We start from the raw sequence: 24,263 nt of genomic DNA, 5'->3' as shown, positions 1-24,263 counted from the left end.
ATAAAATTTCTAATCAATAAAATTCAAACCTTAAACAAGAAAAATCAAATTCTAATAAAATGAAATAAATCTTTCTTAAATTTTGTTTTCTTCGACCTCGAAGAAGAGGTAGGAGAGACATCAATATCATTAGAAACAAAAATTTAAAATAACCATTCAAGACAACAAACTATTGAACAAGTAGACACAAACAAAAAGGAAAAAGACAAACCAATAAAAAAAAAATTAATAATAGAGATAGAAAATACATTAACACTTAACTTTTAGTTAAAAAAAAAAAAAAAAAAACTATGAAGATACCTCCATACCCAAATAGTTATGCATATGTGAATATGTGCATAAAAAATTTCAATTGCCATTTTAAAATTACTTTGACATTTTCGTCATATGGATTTTTCATGTATTTATGAAAATGAACAAATCAAATATTCAAAGGATTAGATTGAGATTATTTTCTATCACAATGAATAATATTATAAAGGAATTAAATGAAGCTAGTTCATTCAGATCTCTTAGGATAGATAGTTTGCATATAATTTAAACAATTACACATATAATCTAGATTATTCTTCATATGCTATAGATTAATTAGTTGATCATTTAGTCAACATACTTTTTCAATCAAAAATTAGATTCATCATCTAATCAAACAAATGTTAATAATTTAAAATTAGATTCATGAAATTACATGGATTAAATAAGAAATTTTTTCTCCCCTTATAGTGTTACAAAAAGAAATTATTTTAAAACTCTTAAATCTCAAGTTATAAATCCTTTACATAAATAATAGGAAAACTTTATACAACAAATCAAAATGGCAATTATGTTTTTTTGCAGTTTTTTCAAATTTAGGAAACTTCTTAAATGAATCATAACCTTAACTACAGAATAAGGAATAAAAAAAATCACCAAATAATTCAAATAATGAACTTTTTAATCAACAAAATTCAAACCTTAAACAAGAAAAATCAAATTCTAATAAAAATAAAACAAAATTTTCTCAAATTTTATTTTTTTCTGTCTCGGGAGAGGTAGGAGAGACATCAACATAATTAGAAACAAAAATTGAAAATAACCAAACAAGACAACAAACTATTGAAAAGTTCACACAAACAAATAAGAAAATGACAAACCAATAAAAACAAAATCATTAATAATAGAGATAAAAAATACATTAATACTTAAGTTTCAATTAAAAAACTATGAGGGTACCTCCATACCTAATAGTTATGCAAATGTGAATACATGCATAAAAAATTTCAAATTTTAAACCTTTGACATTTTCTTCATATGGATTTTTCATGTATTTATGGAAATAAACAAATCAAATGTTCAAACGATCATTAGCTATACAATTTAGTCAACATAATTTTGTTTGTATTAAATTGAGCTAATTCATCCACATCTCCTATGATATATAGTTTTGCATATAATCTAAACATTTATTCATGTAATCTAGACAGTTTTTCATATATTGTAGATTCATTAGTTGTACAATTTAGTCAACATAATTTTGTTTGACAAAAATTAGAGTCATCATTTAATCAAACAAATATTAATAATTGAAAATTCAACTTAGAAATTATTCAAAATGAAAACCAAGTAGATTTTTTCTTTTTTTCATATACATTTCAAACTTTACTCTAGAAGTTCCTATTTTTTAAACAAGAGTTTTTGTCAATATCTTTTACTCATTCTAATAGTCATTCTTTCTCTATAAATACTATTAAAAACATTATAATTATATAGAAATTCTTCTCCTTTTCTTTTTGATACAACATGGATTGAATAAGATATTTTCTCCCCTTACAATTATGCAAAAATAAATTATTTCAAAACTCTTAAACCTCAAGTTGGAAATGCTTTACATAAACAATATGAAAACTTTATACAACAAATTAAAATAATAATTCAGTTTTTCTACTAGTTTTTCGAATTTAGGAAACCTCTTGAAAGAATCATACCTTGACTACAAAATAAGGAATAAAAAATTCACCAAATAATTCAAATAATTAACTTTATAATAAACAAAATTCAAACCTTAATCAAGTAAAATCAAATTCTAATAAAAATGAAAATAAATTTTCTCAAATTTTATTTCCTTCTAGGAGAGGTAGGAGAGACATCAACATCATTAGAAACAAAATTTGAAAATAACCAAACAAGACAACAAACTATTGAAAAGGTTGTCACAAACAAAAAGGAAAAAGACAAACCAATAATAATAAAAAAAAAATCATTAAAAATAGAGATAGAAAATACATTAACACTATAGAAAATACCTTAACACTTGAATTTTAGATATATATATATATATAAATCTACGACATTATCTCCATGCCTAATAGTTAAGTTTATGTGAATTTGTGCATAAAAAATTTCAATTTCCAATTTTAAAATTACTTTGACATTTTCATCGTGTAGATTTTTCATTGATTTATGGAAATAAACAAATCAAATGTTCAAATGATTAGATTGTGATTATTTTTTTCACAATGAGTAATATTATAAAGGAATTAAATGGAGCTAGTTTATCCAAATCTCTTAGGATAGACAGTTCTACATAGAATTTAGATAATTACTCATGTAATCTAGATAATTCTTCATATATTGTAGATTCATTATCTCCATCATTTAGTCGACATGATTTTGTTAGTAAAAAAATTAGATTCATCATCTAATCAAACAAGTATTAATAAGTTAAAATTCAACTTAGAAATGATTGAAATTGGCAACCAATTATATAGTTTGTACAATATTTCAAACTTTACTCCAAAAGTTCCCATTTTTGAATAAGCATCTTTTTCAATATCTTCTACTCATTTTGATAGTCATACTTTCTATACAAATACCATTAAAAAATATTATAATTATAGAAAATCTCCTCCTTTTGTTCACGATACTTCATGGATTGAGTAAATAATATTTTAAACCTCTTAAAATAAAATATTTTAAAACTTTTAAACCTCAAGTCATAAATGCTTTGAGTAAATAATATAAAAACTTTATACAACAAATCAAAATGACAATTTCGTTTTTCTATTAGTTTTTCAAATTTAGAAAACCTCTTAAAAGAATCATAACCTTAACTACAAAATAAGGAATAAAAAGTTGACCAAATAATCTAAATAATAAACTTTTTAATCAATAAAATTCAAACTTTAAACAAGATAAATCAAATGTTAATAAAAATGAAGTAAAATTTTCTCAAATTTTGTTTTCTACTACCTGGGAGAGGTAGGAGAGACATCACATCATTAGAAACAAAAATTGAAAATAACCAAATAAGACAACAAACAATTGAAGAAGTTGACACAAAAAAAAAAAAAAAAAAAAAAGACAAACCAATATATACAAGATCATTAATAATAGAGATAAAAAATACATTAACGCTTAACTTTCAATTCAAAAAAAAACTATGAGGATACTTCCATACCCAATAGGCATGCATATGTGAATATGTGCATAAAAAATTTCAATTTTTATAGAAATAAACAAATTAAATATTCAAAGGATTAGATTGTGATTATTTTTTGTCACAATGAGTAATATTATAAAGTAATTAAATGGAGCTTGTTCATCCAAGTCTCTTAGGATGGATATTTCTACAAATAATTTAAACAATTACACATGAAATCTAGACAATTTTTCATATACTGTAGATTCATTAGTTGTGTCATTTAATCAACATAATTTTGTTTATAAAAAATTATAATCATATCTAATCAAACAAATATTAATAATCTAAAATTCCACTTTGAAATTATTCAAATTGAAAACCAATTATATAATTCATCAAATATTTCAAACTTTACTCCAAAAGTTCTTATTTTAAACAAGAGTCTTTGTCAATATCTTCTACTCATTCTGATAATCATACTTTCTCCATAAATACTATTAAAAAATATTATATTTATAGATAATCTCCTCCTTTTGTTCATGATACTATATGGATTAAATAAAAAAAATTTCTCCCCTTACAATGATACAAAAAGAAATTATTTCAAAACTCTTAAACTTTAAGTTATAAATATTTTACGTAAACAATATAGAAACTTTATACAACAAATCAAAACAACAATTCCTTTTTTCCAATGATTTTTAAAATTTGGGAAACCTCTTATAAGAATCATAACCTTAACTACAAAATAAAAAATAAAAACTTCATCAAATAATCCAAATAATAAAATTTTTAATCAAAAAAATTCAAACTTTAAATGAGAAAAATCAAATCTAATAAAAATGGAACAAAACTTTCTCAATTTTATTTTCTTTTACCTCAAGAGGGGTAGGAGATGTTGATACCTCGCGCTCCTAGCGTTCCACGTAGTTGCCAAATGGATGGACGCGCGACCTCAACCAATATAGGTTCTTGATTCAGTCGATATACCTGCAAAAGACGTCCGGACAGGGTGTCCGGACGCACCCTCCGATGGTTTTGTTAGCCATGGTTAGAGAGGGAGATATAAATCAGTTCGCCTTTTTCTAGGTATCAAGCGATTATCTTCCTCTTCGTGTGAAGGTTTATATATAGTGCCAGGAGTACTGTTCCTCCCATTAATGGTGGAGAGATATTTTATGTTGTCATGATGACATTAGATGGCAGCAGGGTCATCACCACTCTACGGGCGGCTATCAGAAACCGTGGTAGGTGATGCGGCTGTCAGAGATCGTGGGAAGTGATCATGTAGAATGATTGTGGGAAGTGACTTGTTGTCACCTTAACCCATCCTTTCACTCTGCAGGTGATGGGACGTGGGTCATGGCTGGTTGTTGTGATAGCGTGTAAGACTCGCTTTACTTTAGTCAATGATCCGGACAATTATATCCGGATAGCCCATGTTGGTTATTCGGATGTATTGTGGAGCGGACGCATTTATGGAAGCCGTCCGGATGTCTATGCTTTGTAAGCGTCGTTTGCTCTTCCTTGAGACAGTCCGGATATAAAAGGTGCGCCATGTGTGCTTTATAGGAAGGTCTAGATGAGGGTGACTCGGATGACAATGCGTGCCATGTGTCACTATAAGATGCGTGCCACGTGTCACTGCAAGATGCGTGCCACGTGTTCTCAGAGGGTGGGGTCCCTACAATGCCCTCATTTTTTAACTTGCCTATTTTGCCTTAGAAAAAATGGGCGGGTTAAAAAATAATTGGTTTTTGAAACCGGAGTCGACTTTTGGTCTGGTTGGGCCACGTGGCGAGTGGGGGTGCGGGAGCCAAAAAGGCATTTATGATGAGCCGCCAACTCTGGGTATTCCCAGGCAGCATGTCGTTTCAATGATGGCGTTGTTTGGGCGTTTGATTTTCCGAGGGGCTGTCCCCCTATAAATAGCAGACTGTGCCTTCTGTTGTATTTTTCCTACTGCGTTTCTTCTGAGAGTTTTTGCTTCTTCTTCCTTCTGTGCTTTCTTCTGCTTTTTCTAAGTGAAGCCCTAGAACCTTTCTACCGGTGGTTTTCGTGTTTTGCAACAGCAACCTTTCTTCTTCAGATTTCCTCTCGGTACGTGCATTTTGTGTTTGTTTTTCCTTTTGTTGCGCTTGTTGTTTGTTGGCTTCGTTCCTATCTTTTTTGGGCAAGCCGCTTGCGATTGTGTGAAATGTTGGTTTTCTGGGGTTTTTTGGTTTTTGGATTTGCTATGTTTGACTGTTGCCCTTTTTGTATGTAGGTTTCGGTTCAAACTTGGGCTAAAAAATGTCTTCAAAGAAGAAAGCTACTTCATCTTTCCACGCCGGCGACGCTTATGAGAAATCTACAGACAAACTGAGCGTAAAGGAGTTTCGGGATCGATTCTGCATCCCCAATGGCGTGATTGTGGAATTTTTGAATGGGGAGGATGTCGTGTCTACCGAGAAAGCTGAACAAGATACCGTCATCTTCTCAAAGGAACAATTCAACGCGGGGCTCCGGTTTCCTCTACCGGCGTTGTTCAAGGAATTCCTCCATTTCACCCAGATTCCACCCGCCTTCATTCATCCCAACATCGTCCGAGTGCTGATGGGATGCAGCATCATAAACATGCTGTACAACCTCGACCTCACGCTGCTGGAGGTGTTTTTTGTTTATTCTCTAAAGAAGGTAAAAAATGACATCTTCAGCATGTCCGCTCACCTGCCCTCCCTTCAATTGGTGACGGAGCTGCCAGACTCAACGAAGGGAGGTGCGAAGGGACTCGTGATGGTCCGGGGTGCATGGGCGGGGTCGAAGCATCCAGCGAGGCCCTTCTCTCCAAACTACTCCTTAGTGATTTCGGGTAAGTTTGCTTTGCGACTTTTGTCCGGCTTTTACTTTGTTGTCTTTTGTTGATTTTTCCGAACGGTATTCTCACCTTTTGTTGCTGTCAACGTAGGTCTGGAAAGGAGGGACCACATCGTGGACTGGGTGGAAAAGGCGTTTTTTGTCTGTCTCAACAAATTATTTGAGATAGACGCCAAGGAGAGGCACTACAAGACGCTGCTCTCTGCGCGGAATCTAATGGCGGTCGTCCGGGAGTCCTAGGAATATATCGTCAATATTCTCCCCAAGAAGATGCCAAATGAGGTAGTGTCTGGGGAGCATTATACTGTGAAGGATCTCCTGATCTACCAGGAGTTTAAAGAGGCTGACGCTGAAAAACGCCGAGCACTCCTGGATGATCGGGAGAAGAGAAAGAACGAAGGAACCCTTCGGAAGGCTCCCGGACAGAAACGCGGCGCAGCCTCTCCTTCAAATAAAGCTCCAGCGAAAAAGAGGAAGCTGGTGAAGAATGGGAAGGGAGTGAAGGAGCCCACTCCTCCCAAGATTTTTGCTCTTCCGCCAATTACTCATGAGGCGGAAGTAATTATAGAGGAGCCAGTGAACCCTGCTCCTCATTCCATCTCAAGCGGACCCGGACACGTTGCGGGGCTGAACCACTCGAGTACCTCCTTGGCGGTGGTTGCCCGTCTGGCTAATTTGGCTGAGGAGGCTGCGTTTATCAACCATCCGGGTTCCCCTAATCCGGGTGTCGATGCAGCTGAAGCCGTTTGCGCGACCCCGATGGAGGAGGCAGGGGCAGAAAGCCAGAGTCAGCCCTCTGACGATCTGGACCGTCTGGCTCTTGTTCTGATGAAGGGGCCACCTTTAAAGAGGCCGCGTTCGACGCGCAACCTGAGGTCCGGACTCATCGGGCGGCTTCAAGATCGTCAGCAAGAGATTGAAGTTAGTTGTTCATCTGCCTACGACGCTCATCCGGAGGGAGGCGAAGTAGAGATGACAACTGAGACTCCCGCCGTCCCGGTGATGGTCCCGGATGAAGTTGCACCCGGGGAGACCCATCCGGTCGTAAATGTTGAGGCTCCGAATCTGGAACAAGAGTCGCCTTCTGTTGTCTCATCAGGTGGGGATCTTGTTGATGACGCGGCTTGCACCTCCGCTAGCCCTTTTAGCTAAGCGGAGTTGGAAGATAAGCTGAAACATATTCCACCCGGCTTGACTACTATCATGCCTTCAGCCAAGATGTTTGAGATGGTGGAAACGGTATACTTTTTGTGCTTCTTGATTCTTCCTCATTCTGATATGTGTTTGTGGTGTGATTTATAACTTTGCTTTTCTCGTTTGTGTGCTTGGATGCAGCTGGTAAGTGGTCTTCGTGGCATGGCTCAACAACACGACTTATTCAGTGACTTGTTGCGAACCATTGATTATATGAAGGCCTTCGCGTCTCGGCACAAAAATAGTGAAGATCAGCTGCGCCTGAGACTGACGGAGGCCGAAGCCAGTTTGTCCACCGCTCGATGGGAGAATGAGGCCCTCCGGGCTGATTTGGCTGAGGCGAAGAGCCGGGAGGAATCGATGGAGGCCCGTCTGCATGAGGCAGAAGACGAGATGGCCCGACTGAGGGGGGAGGTGAGGCAACTCCAAACAGAGGCTTCAATTGAAAAGAAGCAGAAAGAAGATTTGCAGTTGCGCTTAACAGCCCAAAAAGAAGAACTAGAACGGGAGTTTGCTGCAGAGAGGGAGGAGCTTGAAGCGGACTATCAAAAGCAAGTGGATGATACCTTCATCTTCGGCTATCGCTGCTGTATGAAGAAGAACGGCATAAAGCGAGATGTCCTTTCAGTTCCTCCGGGTGAAGAGAAGCAACTTTTTGACAAGCCTACTTCCTGATAGTTTTTCTTTTTGCGATTTTTCCTGTAATCTTCTTTCTGTATTTTTTGTGGTCCGGAGACCTCTTTGTACACATATTTACATATATCAATAAAATACTTCTTTTCTCATTTGTACTTTGACTTGCTCTTTATTGATAGTACTGTTTTAAACTAGACACATTCCATGGTCTAAGTAATGGAGTTCCGTCTAACTTTTGTAAATGATAGGCTCCACTTTCACTTGCTTTAGTCACTACATAGGGTCCTTCCCAGTTAGCTTGGAACTTCCCTGCGCCTACTTTAGCAGTGTTTTCAAAAACTTTTCTAAGGACTAGCGTACCATTTTTGAAGCTTCTGGGCTTTACTTTGCGATTGTAATGGGCGGATGCTCTTTGTTGATAGTCTGTCATCCGGATGGCTGCACTTTCTCTTACCTCATCCGTCCAATCCAAATTTCTTTCTAATTCTGTGTTTGCATCATTCTACTTTGCTGCGTTAGTCCGGATAGTAGGAAGACCTATTTCAGTAGGAATGACTGCATCCATTCCATATGCAAGGGCGAAAGGAGTGTTTCCTGTTGGTCGTCCGGGTGTGGTTCGATAGGCCCATAGGACGCCGAGTAGCTCCTCCACCCACTTCCCTTTAGCTTGTTCAAGCCTTTTCTTTAAGGCAGTGATTAGGGTTTTGTTTGTGGCTTCTACTTGCCCATTACTTTGAGGATATCGTGGTGTGGAGTATGAATTCCGGATGTTCAGCTCCGAACAGAAATTCCTGAATGCAATACTGTCAAATTGTGGACCATTGTTAGCTATGATGGTTTGGGGGATAAACGGCAAACAATGTTTTTCCATACGAACTTGGTGACATCTTTGTCTTTGATGCTAGCATATGCTTCAGCTTCCACCCACTTACTGAAATAATCTGTGGCAACGAGCAAAAATTTATTTTGGGCAGGTGTAGCTGGGAGAGGTCCCACTATGTCCATGCCCCATTGCGCAAAGGGCCATGGGCCTGAGATTGACTTCAATGTTGCTGACGGCATATGTGGAATGGGAGCATACCTTTGACATTTATCGCATTTTTTGACATAGGCTGCCGCGTCTTGCTTCATTGTTGGCCAATAGTATCCTTGCGAATGGGTTCTATGTGCCAGAGATCGTCCTCCGGAATGATTCCCGCATATTCCCTCATGTAACTCAGCTAACACATACTGGGCCTCTAAATGCCCTAGGCACCGAAGGTACGGTCCTGTGAAGGATCGTTTGTACAAGTGTCCCACAATTAAGGTGAAACGCGCAACTTGCACCCGGATTTTGAGTGCCTGTTTGGGATCTTCGGGTAGGGTGCCTGTCCGGAGATATTCTGCGATGTTGTACGTCCATTCTTGATCGTCCGCTTGGTTTGCCTCAACGGTGTTGCAGGTGGAGTTCCCTGCGACAGAAGGGTTGGTTTGCACATGTATAGGCAGCAAAATGGCTTCTTTGATAGGAAGGGAGGCAGCTATACCGGCCAAGGCGTCAGGGCGCCTATTGTCAACTCACTTGATTTTTTCGATTGTCCATTCGGTGAATTACTGCAAGGTGTTTCTTACTTTAGCTAAGTATCGCGCCATGCGTGCGTCTTTAGCCTCATATTCCTTCTGGACATGCCTTACAACGAGTTGTGAGTCGTTGTAGATTCGGAGTTTGGAGACTGATAGAGCAAGGGCGAGGTCCAATCCGGACAAGATGGCCTCATATTCTGCTTCGTTGTTAGAGGCAGAGAATCCCAGCCGGATGGCTTGCTCCAAATGCTCCCCAGTTGGGGACTGTAGTAGGAGCCCAACTCCAGAGCCTGATGAGTGTGAGGCTCCGTCAACTCGCAGAGTCCACCATTCTTGTTTACTTGATTCTTGGTGTTGGCTGGGTCTTCGGGAATATTCTAGCACGAAGTCAACCATTACTTGGCCTTTCATGGACAATCTGGGTTGGAATTCGATTCCAAACTTGCTCAATTCAATGGCCCATTGTAGCATTCTCCCGGTTAAATCTAGCTTGTGCAGAATATTGCGAAGGGGCTGATCAGTTAGTACAATCACTAGATGAGCTTGGAAATAAGGGCGGACCTTCTGGGCAGCGCTTCGAAGGGCTAAGGCTGTTAGCTCCATTTTTGAATATCTGGTTTCTACGTCTGCCAATGCCCTGCTGATGTAGTAGATAGGTTTCTGCTCCTTGGGTGAGGGGCAGCGGAATACAACGGCGCTGATTGCCCATTCTGATACCGCCAGATATATGTACAATTTTTCCTTTGGGATGGGGCTGCTCAAGATGGGTGGTTGCATAAGACAATGCTTAATCTTTTCGAAAGCGTTTTGGCAACTGTCCGTCCATCCGTGTGCTCCAACTTTTCGTATTGCCAAGAAGAAGGGTCGCAATTCATCAGTGAAGCGGGCTATAAAACGCCCTAGTGCGACGAGCTTGCCTGTGAGCCGTTGTAGCTCCTTCTTGTTTCTGGCAGGGGGTGTTTCCATGACTGCCTTGACTTGATCTGGGCTCACCTCTATCTCTCTTTGGCTGACCATAAAACCCAGAAATTTACCAGCACTTACACTAAATGCGCATTTGGAAGGATTCAGCTTCATGCCATATTTCTTCAAGAGGTGAAAAACTTCTTGTAAATGAAGAACATGCTCCTCTCGGGTTTTACTTTTAACCACAATATCATCAATATATACCTCTACTGTGTGGCCTATCAGAGGTTTGAAGATCTTTGTCATCAGTCTCTGATAAGTGGCGCCAGCATTTTTGAGTCCGAATGGCATGACTTTGTAGCAATAGAGGCTGTGTGGCGTTATGAATGCTGTCTTTTCTTCGTCATCCGGGGACATGGGAATCTGGTGATATCCGGAGAAGGCATCCAAGAAAGAGAGCATCCCTTGCCCGGAAGTGGAATCCACAATTTGATCTATTCCTGGCAAGGGAAAGCTGTCTTTTGGACATGCATTGTTGAGATTGGTGTAATCTACACAAACTCGCCATTTTCCTTCTTTTTTGGGTACCACCACTACGTTTGCCAACCAATCTGGATAAGCCACTTCTCTGATGAATCCGACTTCTAGCAATTTGTCAATCTCATTCCGGATGACTTTTTGTCTATCCGGGTGAAAGCGCCTAATTTTCTGCCGGACGGGTTTGGCAGTTGAAAAGACGTTAAGCCTGTGAGATGCAATAGAGGGATGAATTCCCTTCATATCAGAATGTGCCCATGCAAAGATGTCACGGTTTCGTCGGAGGATGTTTTGCATGCTCTGAGTTTCTTCTTGTGTCATGAGGGAACTGATGTTCGTGAGGTGAGTGTTTTCCTCCGAAATTTGGATTGTTTGTAAGGGATCTGCTGCCAGGGGATCTTTGTCCGCCGGGCCCAATAATTGCTATTGGTCATGTGCAATGCTGGGTTCAGGGGGAGATGCATCCTCCTGGTTGGCCCCTGCTTCTCGTGCTATCTGATAGCATTGGCGAGCGGCCAGCTGGCTGCCATATAGGTCGATTTGCCCTTCGTTGGTGAGAAAACTCACCATTTGATGATACGTAGAGGGGATGGCTTTCATGTAGTGTAGCCATGCGCGCCCCAAGATGATATTGAAGGGTGATAACTCTTGTACCACTGAGAATTGTACGTTGAGAGTGACTGGGCCAGCTTGGACCGGCAGTACAATGTCTCCCAAGGACGTAGTTGATGATTCGTTAAATCAGGACAAGATTCGCCCAGGGTTTTCGAGGCCTGCGAGACTGTGTCCCATGTGGCTAACGACCGATGCCTGTACAAGGTCGGCCGAGCTGCCTGGGTCAACCAAGATACGCCGCACATCGAAGTCTCCTATTTCCAAGGACAAGATGAGGGCGTCGCGATGTGGCTGCAGTGTCTGGGTGGGATCTACCAGTGGGAAAATGATTGTCCCATCTATGGGGTGAGGGCCCCCTCCGGTTAGTCCAAGCCGGATGGAATTGATGTGTTCGCGTATTGATGCGGCACGCAACAACTTCTACCTTTTTCGCCTAGAGTCATATTCCTCGTCAGATGGACCCCCATTAATATAGTTTATAACGGCCTTGGGGGCGGCTGGGGCCTTGGGGGCTCCAGGATTGTGATGTTGGGAAGTGACTTTTCCTTCAGTATCTGAGCGGAGATATTGCTTTAGATGTCCTGCCTTGATGAGCTTCTCGACCAGATACTGGAGGCTCCTGCATGTTTCTGTCGTGTGACCGTGTTCCTTGTGGAAGGCACATCTCTTGTTACGATCCCTTGTGGATGGGTCTGTTCCTTGGGGTCTTGGCCACCTGAAGTCAGACAAACCTTGGATCATAGGGAGAAGTTTTTCATATGATATGGAAAGAGGCGTGGGGGGCGGCCTATCCGGGCGACTCGGTCCCTCCTGCCTCCGATCGGATGGCCTTGGCCGGTCCGGAGGTATAGCATTTCTCTCCGCGTCACCTCTAGATGGTCGTCCGGCAACCAAAACTTGTTGGGTGGCTGCACGCACGTTATCTTCGAGCATTGAATACTTGTTGGCTCGTCTGAATAAGTCATCCATCGTTGTAGGAGGCTTTTTAGCCAGTGATTCGAAAAATGGAGTGCCTGGACAGATGCTTCGCTTGAAGATCTGTAGGACAGCATCCATACTGCAAGCCTCTACTTGAAGTACAGCTTGGCCAAACCGCTTTACAAATTCTCTCAAGGATTCGTTATCTTGCATTTTTATGTTCTGCAGGGTGCTGATATTTTGCTTGTGTCGAGCGGAGCACAAGTATTGTCCCACGAAAGCTTCGGACAGGTCCCTGAAATTGCCAACAGAATTGGGAGGTAGGCGATGAAACCATGAGAGGGCCTGTCCTTGTAGGCTGGCGGGAAATACTTTGCATAGTAGTGCATCGTTGCCAATATCGAGCGTCATGAGCTGTCGATAATGCATGATGTGATCGAAGGGATCGTTGGTTCCATCGTATGTGGAAAATTTTGGTACGAGGAATCCCCTTGGGGGCTCGTAATGGATGATATGAGAGCAGAAGGGCGTGGAGAGCATGTCATCCAGCCTTCTGCTGATGGAGCCAATGGGTGGCTCGTTTGGGAGGTTTCCCCCAGCTTACTGTACCGCTGGGTGCGAATGAACGTTCCGCATCACAGGGGTGACTATGGGGTCACGATGCGGGTATATGTTCTGCACCATGGGGGTGGTCATGGGGTCAGGGTGTGGTACCCAGGTTGTGGCCATTGGTGGCCTTGATCTTCCAGGCTCTTGTGGGCCTAGCCTTGCGCGCATCGAATTTGACAATTGGGATTTTTCATCACGTTGTCTTTTCGCTGAAAAGTGAGTAGAGTCTGAGCTTTCCTCACGGGGAGCTCGAGGCATAGGTGTGCGTGGCTCATGAGGCCTCATGTTGCATGCTCCTGGGATAGCTCCTGTTGTCCCAGGATATATTGATTCTGGTTCTTGTTGAGGCCTTGAGTTTGCTACTTGGCCCCTTGAATGCTGACGTCGAGGAGGCCCTGATGTTGAAGCCTGGATGCGTAATACAGTGTTTTCTTCTCTCAATCTTTCTGTCTCATGGAGAAGAGCTTTCAGTTGTCATTCGCTTGCCAACTGTCTTCTTTCGATGGTTTGACGCCATTCAAAATCATCTTCCTCTCCCCTACCAGAGGAACGACTTCGGGAAGGTGTGGCCATCTTTGCTAGTGACTGAATCAAAATGAAAATTTTCCCACAGACGGCGCCAATGTTGATACCTCGCGCTCCTAGTGTTCCACGTAGTTGCCAAATGGATGGACGCGCGACCTCAACTAATATAGGTTCTTGATTCAGTCGATATACCTGCAAAAGACGTCCGGACAGGGTGTCCGGACGCACCCTCCGATGGTTTTGTTAGCCATGGTTAGAAAGGGAGATATAAATCAGTTGGCCTTTTTCTAGGTATCAAGCGATTACCTTCCTCTTCGTGTGAAGGTTTATATATAGTGCCAGGAGTACTGTTCCTCCCATTAATGGTGGGGAGATATTTTATGTTGTCATGATGACATTAGATGGCAGCAGGGTCATCACCACTCTACGGGCGGCTGTCAGAAACCGTGGTAGGTGATGCGGCTGTCAGAGATCGTGGGAAGTGATCATGTAGAATGATCGTGGGAAGTGACTTGTTGTCACCTCAACCCGTCCTTTCACTCTGCAGGTGATGGGACGTGGGCCATGGCTGGTTGTTGTGATAGCGTGTAAGACTCGCTTTACTTTAGTCAATGATCCGGACAATTATATCCGGATAGCCCATGTTGGTTATCCGGATGTATTGTGGAGCGGACGCATTTATGGAAGCCGTCCGGATGTCTATGCTTTGTAAGCGTCGTTTGCTCTTCCTTGAGGCAGTCCGGATATAAAAGGTATGTCATGTGTGCTTTATAGGAAGGTTCAGATGAGGGTGACCCGGATGACAATGCGTGCCATATGTCACTATAAGATGCGTGCCACGTGTCACTGCAAGATGCGTGCCACGTGTTCTCAGAGGGTGGGGTCCCTACAGGAGAGACATTAACATCATTTGAAACAAAAATTGAAAATGACCAAATAAGACAACAAACTATTGAAAAAGTTGACACAAACAAAAAAGAAAAATGCAAACTAATAAAAAAAATTAATAATAGAGATACAAAATATATTAATTCTTAACTTTTAGTTAAAAAGCTATTAGGATACCTCCATATCCAATAGTTATGCATATGTGAATATATGCATAATAAATTTCAATTTTTAATTTTAAAATTACTTCGACATTTTCTTCATGTGTATTCTTCATGGATTTATGGAAATAAACAAATCAAATGTTATATGTTTATTAATAAAATTGACTGATTCACCGGTCACTTGCAATTTCCTTTTTAGGTCCAAAGTTTTGAATGCCTAACCTTTGTATTGACAATCTAAAGCTTCCACTAACCATACATATTGGTGTTATTTTACAAGTATTCTCTTATTTAATTATTTTCCATTGCATTGCAATAATTTGTTTTCAATTGAATCTAATTATTTTAAATTTTCACATGTCTCTATAATTGTAGAAGAGGAAAATCCATGTTAAAGCATCATCTTTTGCCTACCTAAATCAATACCTGCGTCTTTTTTGGTCTCTATTAAAAGCATGCCTTGCTTTATAAAAGTTGTGGTAAAATGGTTTAGGACCTCATAAAATCGAATTGGCTTGATCTAAATACACCCAATTTGTAGACCTATTGCTAATTGACCTTTTTTTTATAAATGTATTTGACATTTTATCATTTCGATCTAGTAGTTTTTTCTTTTTTTCTTTCTTTTTTTTTTTTTTAAAAATCCCTTTGAATAAGTTAAAAATCTAATTTAGAGTCATTTTTCATTTTAGAGAATTAAATAAAAAGTATTAATAAAGTTTTATATAGCATTTTTTTATTTTTAATAAAATAATACAACTACATAAAAAGGAACCATTTAATTGTATTAATTGAAAATGTTAACAAATAATATTTCATTTTATTAATATTATTTATAGATTATAATGAGCTTTAAATATTTTTCATTTAAGATTGCTATGAGAAATTATATTTATAATAAACATATTTTTATAATTAAGATAACAAGATACAGATCAAAAGTTAAACTTGAGATAAATTGATTTAATTAAATATAATTAAAAATATTAAATGTATAAAAATTAAATCTCTACCAACATTACAGAATTATTGGTGCAACAATTTAATTCTTTTAGTTTTAATTACGACCAAATATGTTTTAATTAATCAAACTAATTTTCAAAGTTAATAATTAGATTCAATTAAAATTCAAAACTAAAAATTAAAAGTTTGAAAATATATAAAAATAAATAAATAAAAACATAGAGATCCTCTCGATGTAATCACCATTCTGAGTCGCTTCATCACTTTCATGAGCTACAAGTAGTGCGGAAAACAACTTGTATGGTTAAGGAGAGAAATAGGGGCTGTGAAAGGAAAAGTCATGTAGTTGTTGATTATTACTATTTTTTTTTTTAATTATAGGAAAATGCGGTACTTTTTATATTTGATTTAATTATATAAAATACAATATATATATATATATATATATATATATATATATATAATTAAAATTTGATAAAACAACATTATGCGATGGACTAGATTCCCAGTGGGTGAGTTAAAAAAAGACCAAGAGGATTTGGGTCAAGAACTCACAGCATTCATTATTAGTCTGCCTTCCAGAAGTAGGTTAGGAGGAAGAGATGGCAGAGATCGCCGTCACTGTAGTCACCGATAGGTTGCTCTCCTTGCTCGATGATGAAGCCAGATTATTGAGAGGTGTCCACACCCAAGTTGAAGATATCAAAACAGAGCTGCTCTACATCCAAGCTTTCCTCAAGGATGCAGATGCAAAGGCCGAGAAATGAGACACCGGCCAAGGCGTTAAAACTTGGGTCCAAGAACTAAGGGAGACGGCTTATTGCATAGAAGATCTCGTCGATGAATACATTCTTCACTTTGCAAATCCCCCTCATCGTCGTGGGGTCCTTGGTTTCCTCTGTAAGATTTCTCACCTACTCCCGAAACTGAAACCACGCCATGAGATAGCCTCCAAGGTCCAGGATCTCAAGCTAAAGGTGGGTAAACTGAAGGAAGCAAGTTCAACTTATGGGTTTATTAGTTCATTTGAGCTAGGATCAGGCAGCTGCAGTGGTACAAGTGTTCCATGGCATGACCCGGGAGTGACATCTCTTTTCATCGAAGACGCCGAAATTGTGGGTATTGAATCTCACAAGGGTGAATTGATAAAATGGCTGGTAGAGGGAGCTCCAGAACGAACAGTAATTTCGGTGGTGGGCATGGGCGGGCTTGGCAAGACAACTCTTGCCAAGAAGGTTTATGACAACAAGAGGATGGTGGAACACTTCGATTGCCGTGCTTGGATCACTGTGTCTCAGTCATTCAAGATGGAGGAGGTACTTCGGAACGTGATAAAGCAATTCTATCTAGCAAGGAAAGAGTCAATTCCTGATGGTACCGATGCAATGGACGAGATGTCTCTTATTACTCGACTTAGGGAGTATTTGGAGGATAAAAGGTATGTCGTTGTTTTTGATGATGTTTGGAAATTAGAGTTCTGGAGATTTATTAAATATATTTTACCAGAAAACAAAAGAGGCAGCAGGATAGTAATTACAACACGAAATGTTGAAGTAGGTTCTGCTGTTAAAGAATCTTCATTTCATTATATCCACAATCTTCAAGCTCTACCTCCCGAAAGTTCCTGGGAACTCTTCTGTAAGAAGGCATTTCAGGGTTGTTTCTGTCCTCCTGAATTAGAGGAAATTTCCCTTGCTATTGTTAAAAGATGTGAAGGATTGCCGCTTGCAATTGTGGCAATGGGCGGTGCTTTATCAACCAAAGAGAAGAATGAGTTAGAATGGCAGAAATTTAATAACAGTCTTGGTTCCCAATTAGAAAGTAATCCCCATCTTGAAAATATCACTAAAATTCTGTCCCTCAGTTATGATGACTTGCCTCACTACCTCAAGTCTTGTTTCGTGTACTTTGCCATTTTTCCAGAGGACTACTCCATTAATTGTGGAAGACTCATCCGACTGTGGATAGCTGAAGGATTTGTGAAAGGAAAGAAAGGAATAACATTGGAACAGGTTGCCGAAGAATACTTGACTGAACTGATTCATAGAAGCTTGGTTCAATTGTCCTACGTGGATTATAGAGGGAAAATTAGAAGTTGCAGAGTCCATGATTTGATGCGTGAGATTATCCTCAGAAAGGCTGAGGAGTTGAGTTTATGTCGTTCTTTTGGGGAAGAAGACTCAAGCTTTGATGGAAAATTTCGGCGTGGATCAGTTCAAAAAAGCACAGATAATGTTGTGGAGGCTATTAATAGGAACCCACAGATTCGCTCAATTTTGCTTTTTGACATTGATGCAGTGCCCATGCTCTTTACAGGTACATTCCTTGCCAACTTTAAGCTTTTGAAAGTATTGGATTTTGAAAAAGCTCCTCTATATAGTGTTCCAGAAGATTTGGGAAATCTGTTCCACTTGAGGTACTTAAGTCTGAGGAGGACAAAAGTCAAGATGCTTCCAAAGTCCATAGGTAAGTTACAAAACCTGCAAACTTTGGATCTGAAACATTCCCTCGTGGATGCGCTTCCAGTTGAGATCAAGAAGCTTCAAAAGCTGCGCCATATTCTAGCCTATTCTTATAACTACCATTCTGCATATCAACTCCCATCTGTTAGAGGAATACTTGTAGGGGAGGTGATTGGCAGTATGGTAGAGTTGCAGAAGCTGTGTTATGTGGAGGCAAATCACGGGAAGGGCCTAATTGCGGAGCTAGGAAAGCTGAAACAGTTGAGAAAGCTGGGCATTACAAACCTTATGGAAGAAGACGGGCTAAGTCTTTATGCCTCCATTTCAAATATGAAGTACCTTGAAGCGTTATGCATATGTGCAAGGGATGATGATATTCTCAAGTTAGAAACTATATCTGATCCACCCAGATATCTTAGAACTCTCTTTCTCCAAGGATGCTTAAGCAAGTTGCCGGAATGGCTTCTCACACTTCGAAGTCTAGTTCGTGTATGTTTAAGAAGGTCCAGGTTAAGCTATGATCCAGTGGAAGTCCTCCAAGCTCTGCCTAATCTATTGGAGGTTGAACTCCACACTGCATACGACGGTGAATGTTTGTGTTTTTCGGAATTAGGATTTCAGAAACTAGAACGGTTACAACTCAGAGACATGAAGGGACTGAAAACCCTGAAAATACGCGATGGAGCACTGCCTCTACTCAAACATTTTGAAATTGGGCCTAGCCCACAACTGGAGGAGGTGCCACCTGGCATTCGCCTGCTCAAAACCCTTACAAGTATTGAGTTTTGGGGCATGTCAGAAGAATTCGCATTTAGTATGGTACCAGATCATGGACAAAATTATCACATAGTTGAACATGTCCCCAATGTCTTTTTCCACTTTTTCCGTTCTGGAGGCTACAGCACCAAGACACTAAGATGACCACCAAAAATGTCATTCCAAATCCCGGGTGAGTTTATTGCAAACTTTCATGCTCTTTTAGTTGGTATGAAGTTACCTCTTTGAGTAAGTTGAATCAAAATTTAACTAATTTGGCTGGGCACAGTGTGGGAATTGTCCCATGTCTGGTTGCACTTTCTTTTTTTGCTTGAGTTGAGATCGCAGGTAACTGAAGGTCAATTCAACTAATTAAATCCACCTAATTACCAGTTACTTATATAGTTATATTACTTAGATTTACATGTGGAGGATAATCTTCTTTAAATAATACAAAAAAGTTTTGAACTGTGCAAAATGGTCTTCTATCATTTGAAATATTTGGAAAATTTAAAGTATTATATTTGCATCACTTCCAATATAGTTGTCGCATAAGGCAAAGAACATAGTCTATAATGTAATTGACCCATTAATAAATTTGAAACATCTAACTTTAGAATTTAATCAATCATTTAAGTAGCAGTCCATTTAAAATAATTCATTCAGTTTGAAAAAGTCCCAAGTTTAAGACTGATCAGATGGATGGCCTTGAGTTACACCTGGTCCAGTTCTACTTGAGATATGGCTGTGGTTGTTGGTCATGACCTAATGAAATTTCAGTGATGATTGTAGGTTGTGATTGGTGATAACTGTTGGGCACTGATCAAGTTTGAAGTTCTTGTTACTGAAAATCAAGTTGTGTAAGGGCACTTCTTTGAGCATCCCATATAAGATTGATGTGATGTTTTTCTCCTTTTCCATGTATTATTATTACTTTCCCTTCAGGGATAGAGGAAATCCCAGCTTCTAGATTATGCAATACTATTTAAGGTTTGAATCAATCAATAGGAATTGTTGGTGGTGGTGTTCACTATGTTTGTATGGTTGTTTAGGTTTTTAACCTAAACCATGTCTCCATGTTGATGGGTCCGGACTATTTCTTTGTTGCTCCTTTGAGAAGTGCAATGTTTTCACCATATCTCCCACGCTAATATATGGAAATGCCATTGAAGCATTATGAATCATGAAATCATAGAGATAGTTGATACCCAAAACATATATGGGTTAGTTATGTCATTTGCAGATGCATTAACTACTATTGAGATGTGAGAAATTAAAAACAGACATTTGACATACCCATTTTTTGAGCATGCAATGTTCTTTCATTTACAACTAACCAATCCTTGAATGAAAAATGATTTGATTTTATAAACAATTTCTCTTGTTCACATTTATAGATCCACTGGCCTGTGGCATAACTTTTGTGGGCCACCTAGAGCCATTTTTTCTTGTTTAGAATACTAAAAGGAAGAGTTTTGCTTTGGAATGGTTTAGTTGTGAAAACTATAAAAGAAAATCAACATAATTAAAATTACTTAGAAACTTATACATTTCAAAATTATTTGATCTTTATATAGAAAATTAACATAAGTTAAACGAATTTGAAGTTTTTTTTTTCACCTTTCCTTTTCTTGTTATTTTCCTTCCTTTACATGTCTCCTTTGAAATCAAAGATTTGTTGTATGATTTGTCGTAGAACCAAGGCCTATTTGCATTTGAAATATCAACTTTATTATTGAATACCTCAATTCATCAATTACACAAAAGAAGAAGTTGCTTCTCAATTTTTTGAAAATCAAATAACATGTCCAAGTAAAGTCAACTAAGGGTATGAGCTGGTTTTAGTATGTCAATGGGCTGCCCAAGCTTAATATAATAGATAGTTGGGCCTAATTGGAAATGTGGGTTGGTTCTTTAATGTCAATGGGTTGTCCAAAGTCATTTCATAAGATAATTGGGCCTAATTGGAATTGTGGGTTGGTTTTATAATGTCAATGGCTATCTAAGCTGAATACGTTGGATAATTGAACCTAGTTGGAAATGTAGGGTGGGTTTATAACATCAATGTCCGATATAAAAGTCATTGTACCATGTAATTGGACCTAATTGGAAATGGATCCATTGGAATTAAAAATTTCAAAGTGGCAAGAATTTTTTTTTGGATTTACAAAAAATTATAATAATTTTAAAAAATATGATAATTCAAAAAATATTTTTAAATCTATGATAGTTAGGAGGAATCGAATTGAAATCTATCTTTTAAAAAGATAACTTCAATTAAATTTTAAAAGTGTTGCTTTAAAAAAAAATTGTAAATTAATACCTTATGATAGGTTTAAAAATAATTTTGAAAGGTTCAAAAGCGTTTGTTTTCTAAAACCCCTCAAAATTTTTTATTTTGCTATTGTTAAAAGATGTGAAGGATTGCCGCTTGCAATTGTGGCAATGGGCGGTGCTTTATCAACCAAAGAGAAGAATGAGTTAGAATGGCAGAAATTTAATGACAGTCTTGGTTCCCAATTAGAAAGTAATCCCCATCTTGAAAATATCACTAAAATTCTGTCCCTCAGTTATGATGACTTGCCTCACTACCTCAAGTCTTGTTTCTTGTACTTTGCCATTTTTCCAGAGGACTACTCCATTAATTGTGGAAGATTCATCCGACTGTGGATAGCTGAAGGGTTTGTGAAAGGAAAGAAAGGGATAACATTGGAACAGGTTGCCAAAGAATACTTGACTGAACTGATTCATAGAAGCTTGGTTCAATTGTCTTACGTGGATTATCTAGGGAAAATTAGAAGTTGCAGAGTCCATGATTTGATGCGTGAAATTATCCTCAGAAAGGCTGAGGAGTTGAGTTTTTGTCGTGCTTTGGGGGAAGAGGACTCAAGCTTTGATGGAAAATTTCGGCTCATATCAATTCAAAAAAGTAAAGATAATGTTGTGGAGACTACTAATAGAAACTCACAGATTCGTTCAATTTTGCTTTTTGACATTGATTTAGGGCCCATGCTGTTTACAGGTACATCCCTTACCAACTTTAAGCTTTTGAAAGTATTGGATTTTGAAGATGCTCCTCTATATAGTGTTCCAGAAGATTTGGGAAATCTGTTCCACTTGAGGTACTTAAGTCTGAGGAGGACAAAAGTCAAGATGCTTCCAAAGTCCATAGGTAAGTTACAAAACCTGCAAACTTTGGATCTGAAACATTCCCTTGTGGATGCGCTTCCAGTTGAGATCGAGAAGCTTCAAAAGCTGCACCATATTCTATCCTATTCTTATAACTACCATTCTGTAGGTCAACTCCCATCTGTTAGAGTACTTGTAGGGGAGGTGATTGGCAGTATGGTAGAGTTGCAGAAGCTGTGTTATGTGGAGGCAAATCACGGGAAGGGCCTAATTGCGGAGCTGGGAAAGCTGAAACAGTTGAGGAAGCTGGGCATTACAAACCTTATGGAAGAAGACGGGCTAAGTCTTTGTGCCTCCATTTCAAATATGAAGTACCTTGAAGCTTTATGCATATGTGCAAGGGATGATGATATTCTCAAGTTAGAAACTATATCTGATCCACCCAGATATCTTAGAACTCTCTATCTCCAATGATGCTTAAGCAAGTTGCCGGAATGGCTTTCAACACTTCGAAGTCTAGTTCATGTGTCTTTAACGTTGTCCAGGTTAAGCTATGACCCAATGGAAGTCCCCCAAGCTCTGCCTAATCTATTGGAGGTTTACCTCTTCGATGCATATGACGGTGAATGTTTGTGTTTTGCAGAGTTAGGATTTCAGAAACTTAAACGGTTACAACTCACTGACATGAAGGGACTGAAAACCCTGAAAATACACGATGGAGCATCACCTCTACTCGAACATTTAGAAATTGGGCCTAGCCCACAACTGGAGGAGGTGCCCTCTGGCATTCGCTTCCTCGAAACCCTTAGAAGGATTGATTTTTGGGATATGTCAACAGAATTCACAAATAGTATGCTACTAGGTGGCCAAAATTATCAGATAGTTGAACATGTTCCCAGTGTCTTTTCCCACTTTTCCCATGCTGGAGGCTTCAGCTCCGAGGCACTAAGATGACCACCAAAAATGTCATTCCAAATCCCGGGTGAGTTTATTGCGAACTTTCATGCTCTTTTAGTTGGTATGAAATTACCTCTTGAGTAGGTTGAATCAAAATTTAACTAATTTGACCTGGGCACAGTGTGGGAATTGTCCCATGTCTGGTTGCAATTTTTTCATTTTTTTTTTTTTTTTGAGATAGCAGGAAACTGAAGGTCAATTCACCTTATTAGATCCACTTAATTATCAGTTACATGTATAGTTATATTACTTAGCTTTACACGTGGAGGATTATCTTCTTTAAATAATACAAAAAGTTTTGAACTGTGCAAAATGGTCTTCTTCTACCATTTGAAATTTTTGGAAAATTTGAAGTATTATATTTGCATCACTTCCAATATAGTTGTTGCATAAATAAAAAAAACATAGTCTATAATGTAATTGACCCATTAATAAATTTGAAACATCTAAATTTAGAATTTAATCAATCATTTAAGTAGTAGTCCATTTAAAATAATTCATTCAGTTTGAAAAAGTCCCAAGTTTAAGACTGATCAGATGGATGGCCTTGAGTTACACCTGGTCCAGTTCTACTTGAGATATGGCTGTGGTTGTTGGTCGTGACCTAATGAAATTTCAGTGATGATTGTAGGTTGTGCTTGGTGATAACTGTTGGGCACCGATCAAGTTTGAAGTTCTTGTTACTGAAAATCAAGTTGTGTAAGGACACTTCTTTGAGCATCCCATATAAGATTGATGTGATGTTTTTCTCCTTTTCCATGTATTATTATTACTTTCCCTTCAGGGATAGAGGAAATCCCAGCTTCTAGATTATGCAATACTATTTAAGGTTTGAATCAATCAATAGGAATTGTTGGTGGTGGTGTTCACTATGTTTGTATCTAATAAGCCTTTTATATTTTAATAATAAAGTAAATAAAATAGTTTAAAATAGTCTCCCTTAACCTTTAAAAATTTAAAGATTTAGGGCATAAATTAATAACTAGGGTTGCAACTTGGGTGAGATGGTCGATTTGATGACCAATCTTAGCCAACTCAAATTAAGAAATAATCAACCTAACCTCAACTCAAGTCAACCTTTAACTCGAGATACCTAATTCAAGCTCAACCCAACCTCATTTTTCTAAACTCAAGTTGAATTCAGGTTGGTCAAGCTAAACTCAAGTTGGTTGGGTTAAATTAGGG

At 38.6% G+C, this 24,263-nt stretch overlaps 3 protein-coding genes across 4 annotated transcripts; 2 read left to right on the top strand and 1 right to left on the bottom strand.

Annotated features, from left to right (window-relative positions):
* Positions 1-12,127: 12,127 nt before the first annotated feature.
* LOC100854978 (uncharacterized) lies at positions 12,128-12,676 on the bottom strand. The gene has a single exon (XM_010653393.1). The coding sequence runs from the start codon at positions 12,674-12,676 to the stop codon at positions 12,128-12,130; it is 549 nt and encodes a 182-aa protein (XP_010651695.1).
* Positions 12,677-16,301: 3,625 nt separating this feature from the next.
* Positions 16,302-20,103, top strand: LOC100259922 (disease resistance protein RPM1). 2 transcript variants are annotated; one of them, XM_010653312.3, is made up of 2 exons: positions 16,302-19,185; positions 19,785-20,103. In XM_010653312.3, exon 1 carries the CDS (start codon positions 16,974-16,976, stop codon positions 19,155-19,157), a length of 2,184 nt encoding a protein of 727 aa, XP_010651614.1. In that variant the 5' UTR covers positions 16,302-16,973; the 3' UTR covers positions 19,158-19,185; positions 19,785-20,103. The 2 variants fall into 2 exon arrangements, with proteins under 2 accessions (XP_010651614.1, XP_010651615.1); XM_010653313.3 differs by having other exon boundaries at positions 19,773-20,103.
* A 1,334-nt stretch (positions 20,104-21,437) lies between these two features.
* On the top strand, positions 21,438-23,075 carry LOC109122746 (disease resistance protein RPM1-like). The gene is made up of 2 exons (XM_019220446.1): positions 21,438-22,540; positions 22,667-23,075. The coding sequence occupies exons 1-2, from the start codon at positions 21,438-21,440 to the stop codon at positions 23,073-23,075; spliced, it is 1,512 nt and encodes a 503-aa protein (XP_019075991.1).
* The last annotated feature ends 1,188 nt before the right edge of the window (positions 23,076-24,263 follow it).

This window comes from Vitis vinifera, chromosome 6, assembly GCF_030704535.1.
Source record: "Vitis vinifera cultivar Pinot Noir 40024 chromosome 6, ASM3070453v1".
NCBI lineage: Eukaryota > Viridiplantae > Streptophyta > Magnoliopsida > Vitales > Vitaceae > Vitis > Vitis vinifera.
The sequence above is the reverse complement of the archived record's forward strand: the minus strand, read 5'-3'. Positions and strand labels throughout refer to the sequence as shown.

Excerpts from the sequence above, each read along its gene's own strand:
- LOC100854978 (XM_010653393.1), bottom strand. The coding sequence starts at position 12,676 with ATGGATGACTTATTCAGACGAGCCAACAAGTATTCAATGCTCGAAGAT.
- LOC100259922 (XM_010653312.3), top strand. The coding sequence starts at position 16,974 with ATGGGCGGGCTTGGCAAGACAACTCTTGCCAAGAAGGTTTATGACAAC.
- LOC109122746 (XM_019220446.1), top strand. The coding sequence starts at position 21,438 with ATGGGCGGTGCTTTATCAACCAAAGAGAAGAATGAGTTAGAATGGCAG. Across the intron at positions 22,541-22,666 it reads AGGGATGATGATATTCTCAA|GTTAAGCTATGACCCAATGG; the intron begins GTTAGAAACTAT and ends AACGTTGTCCAG.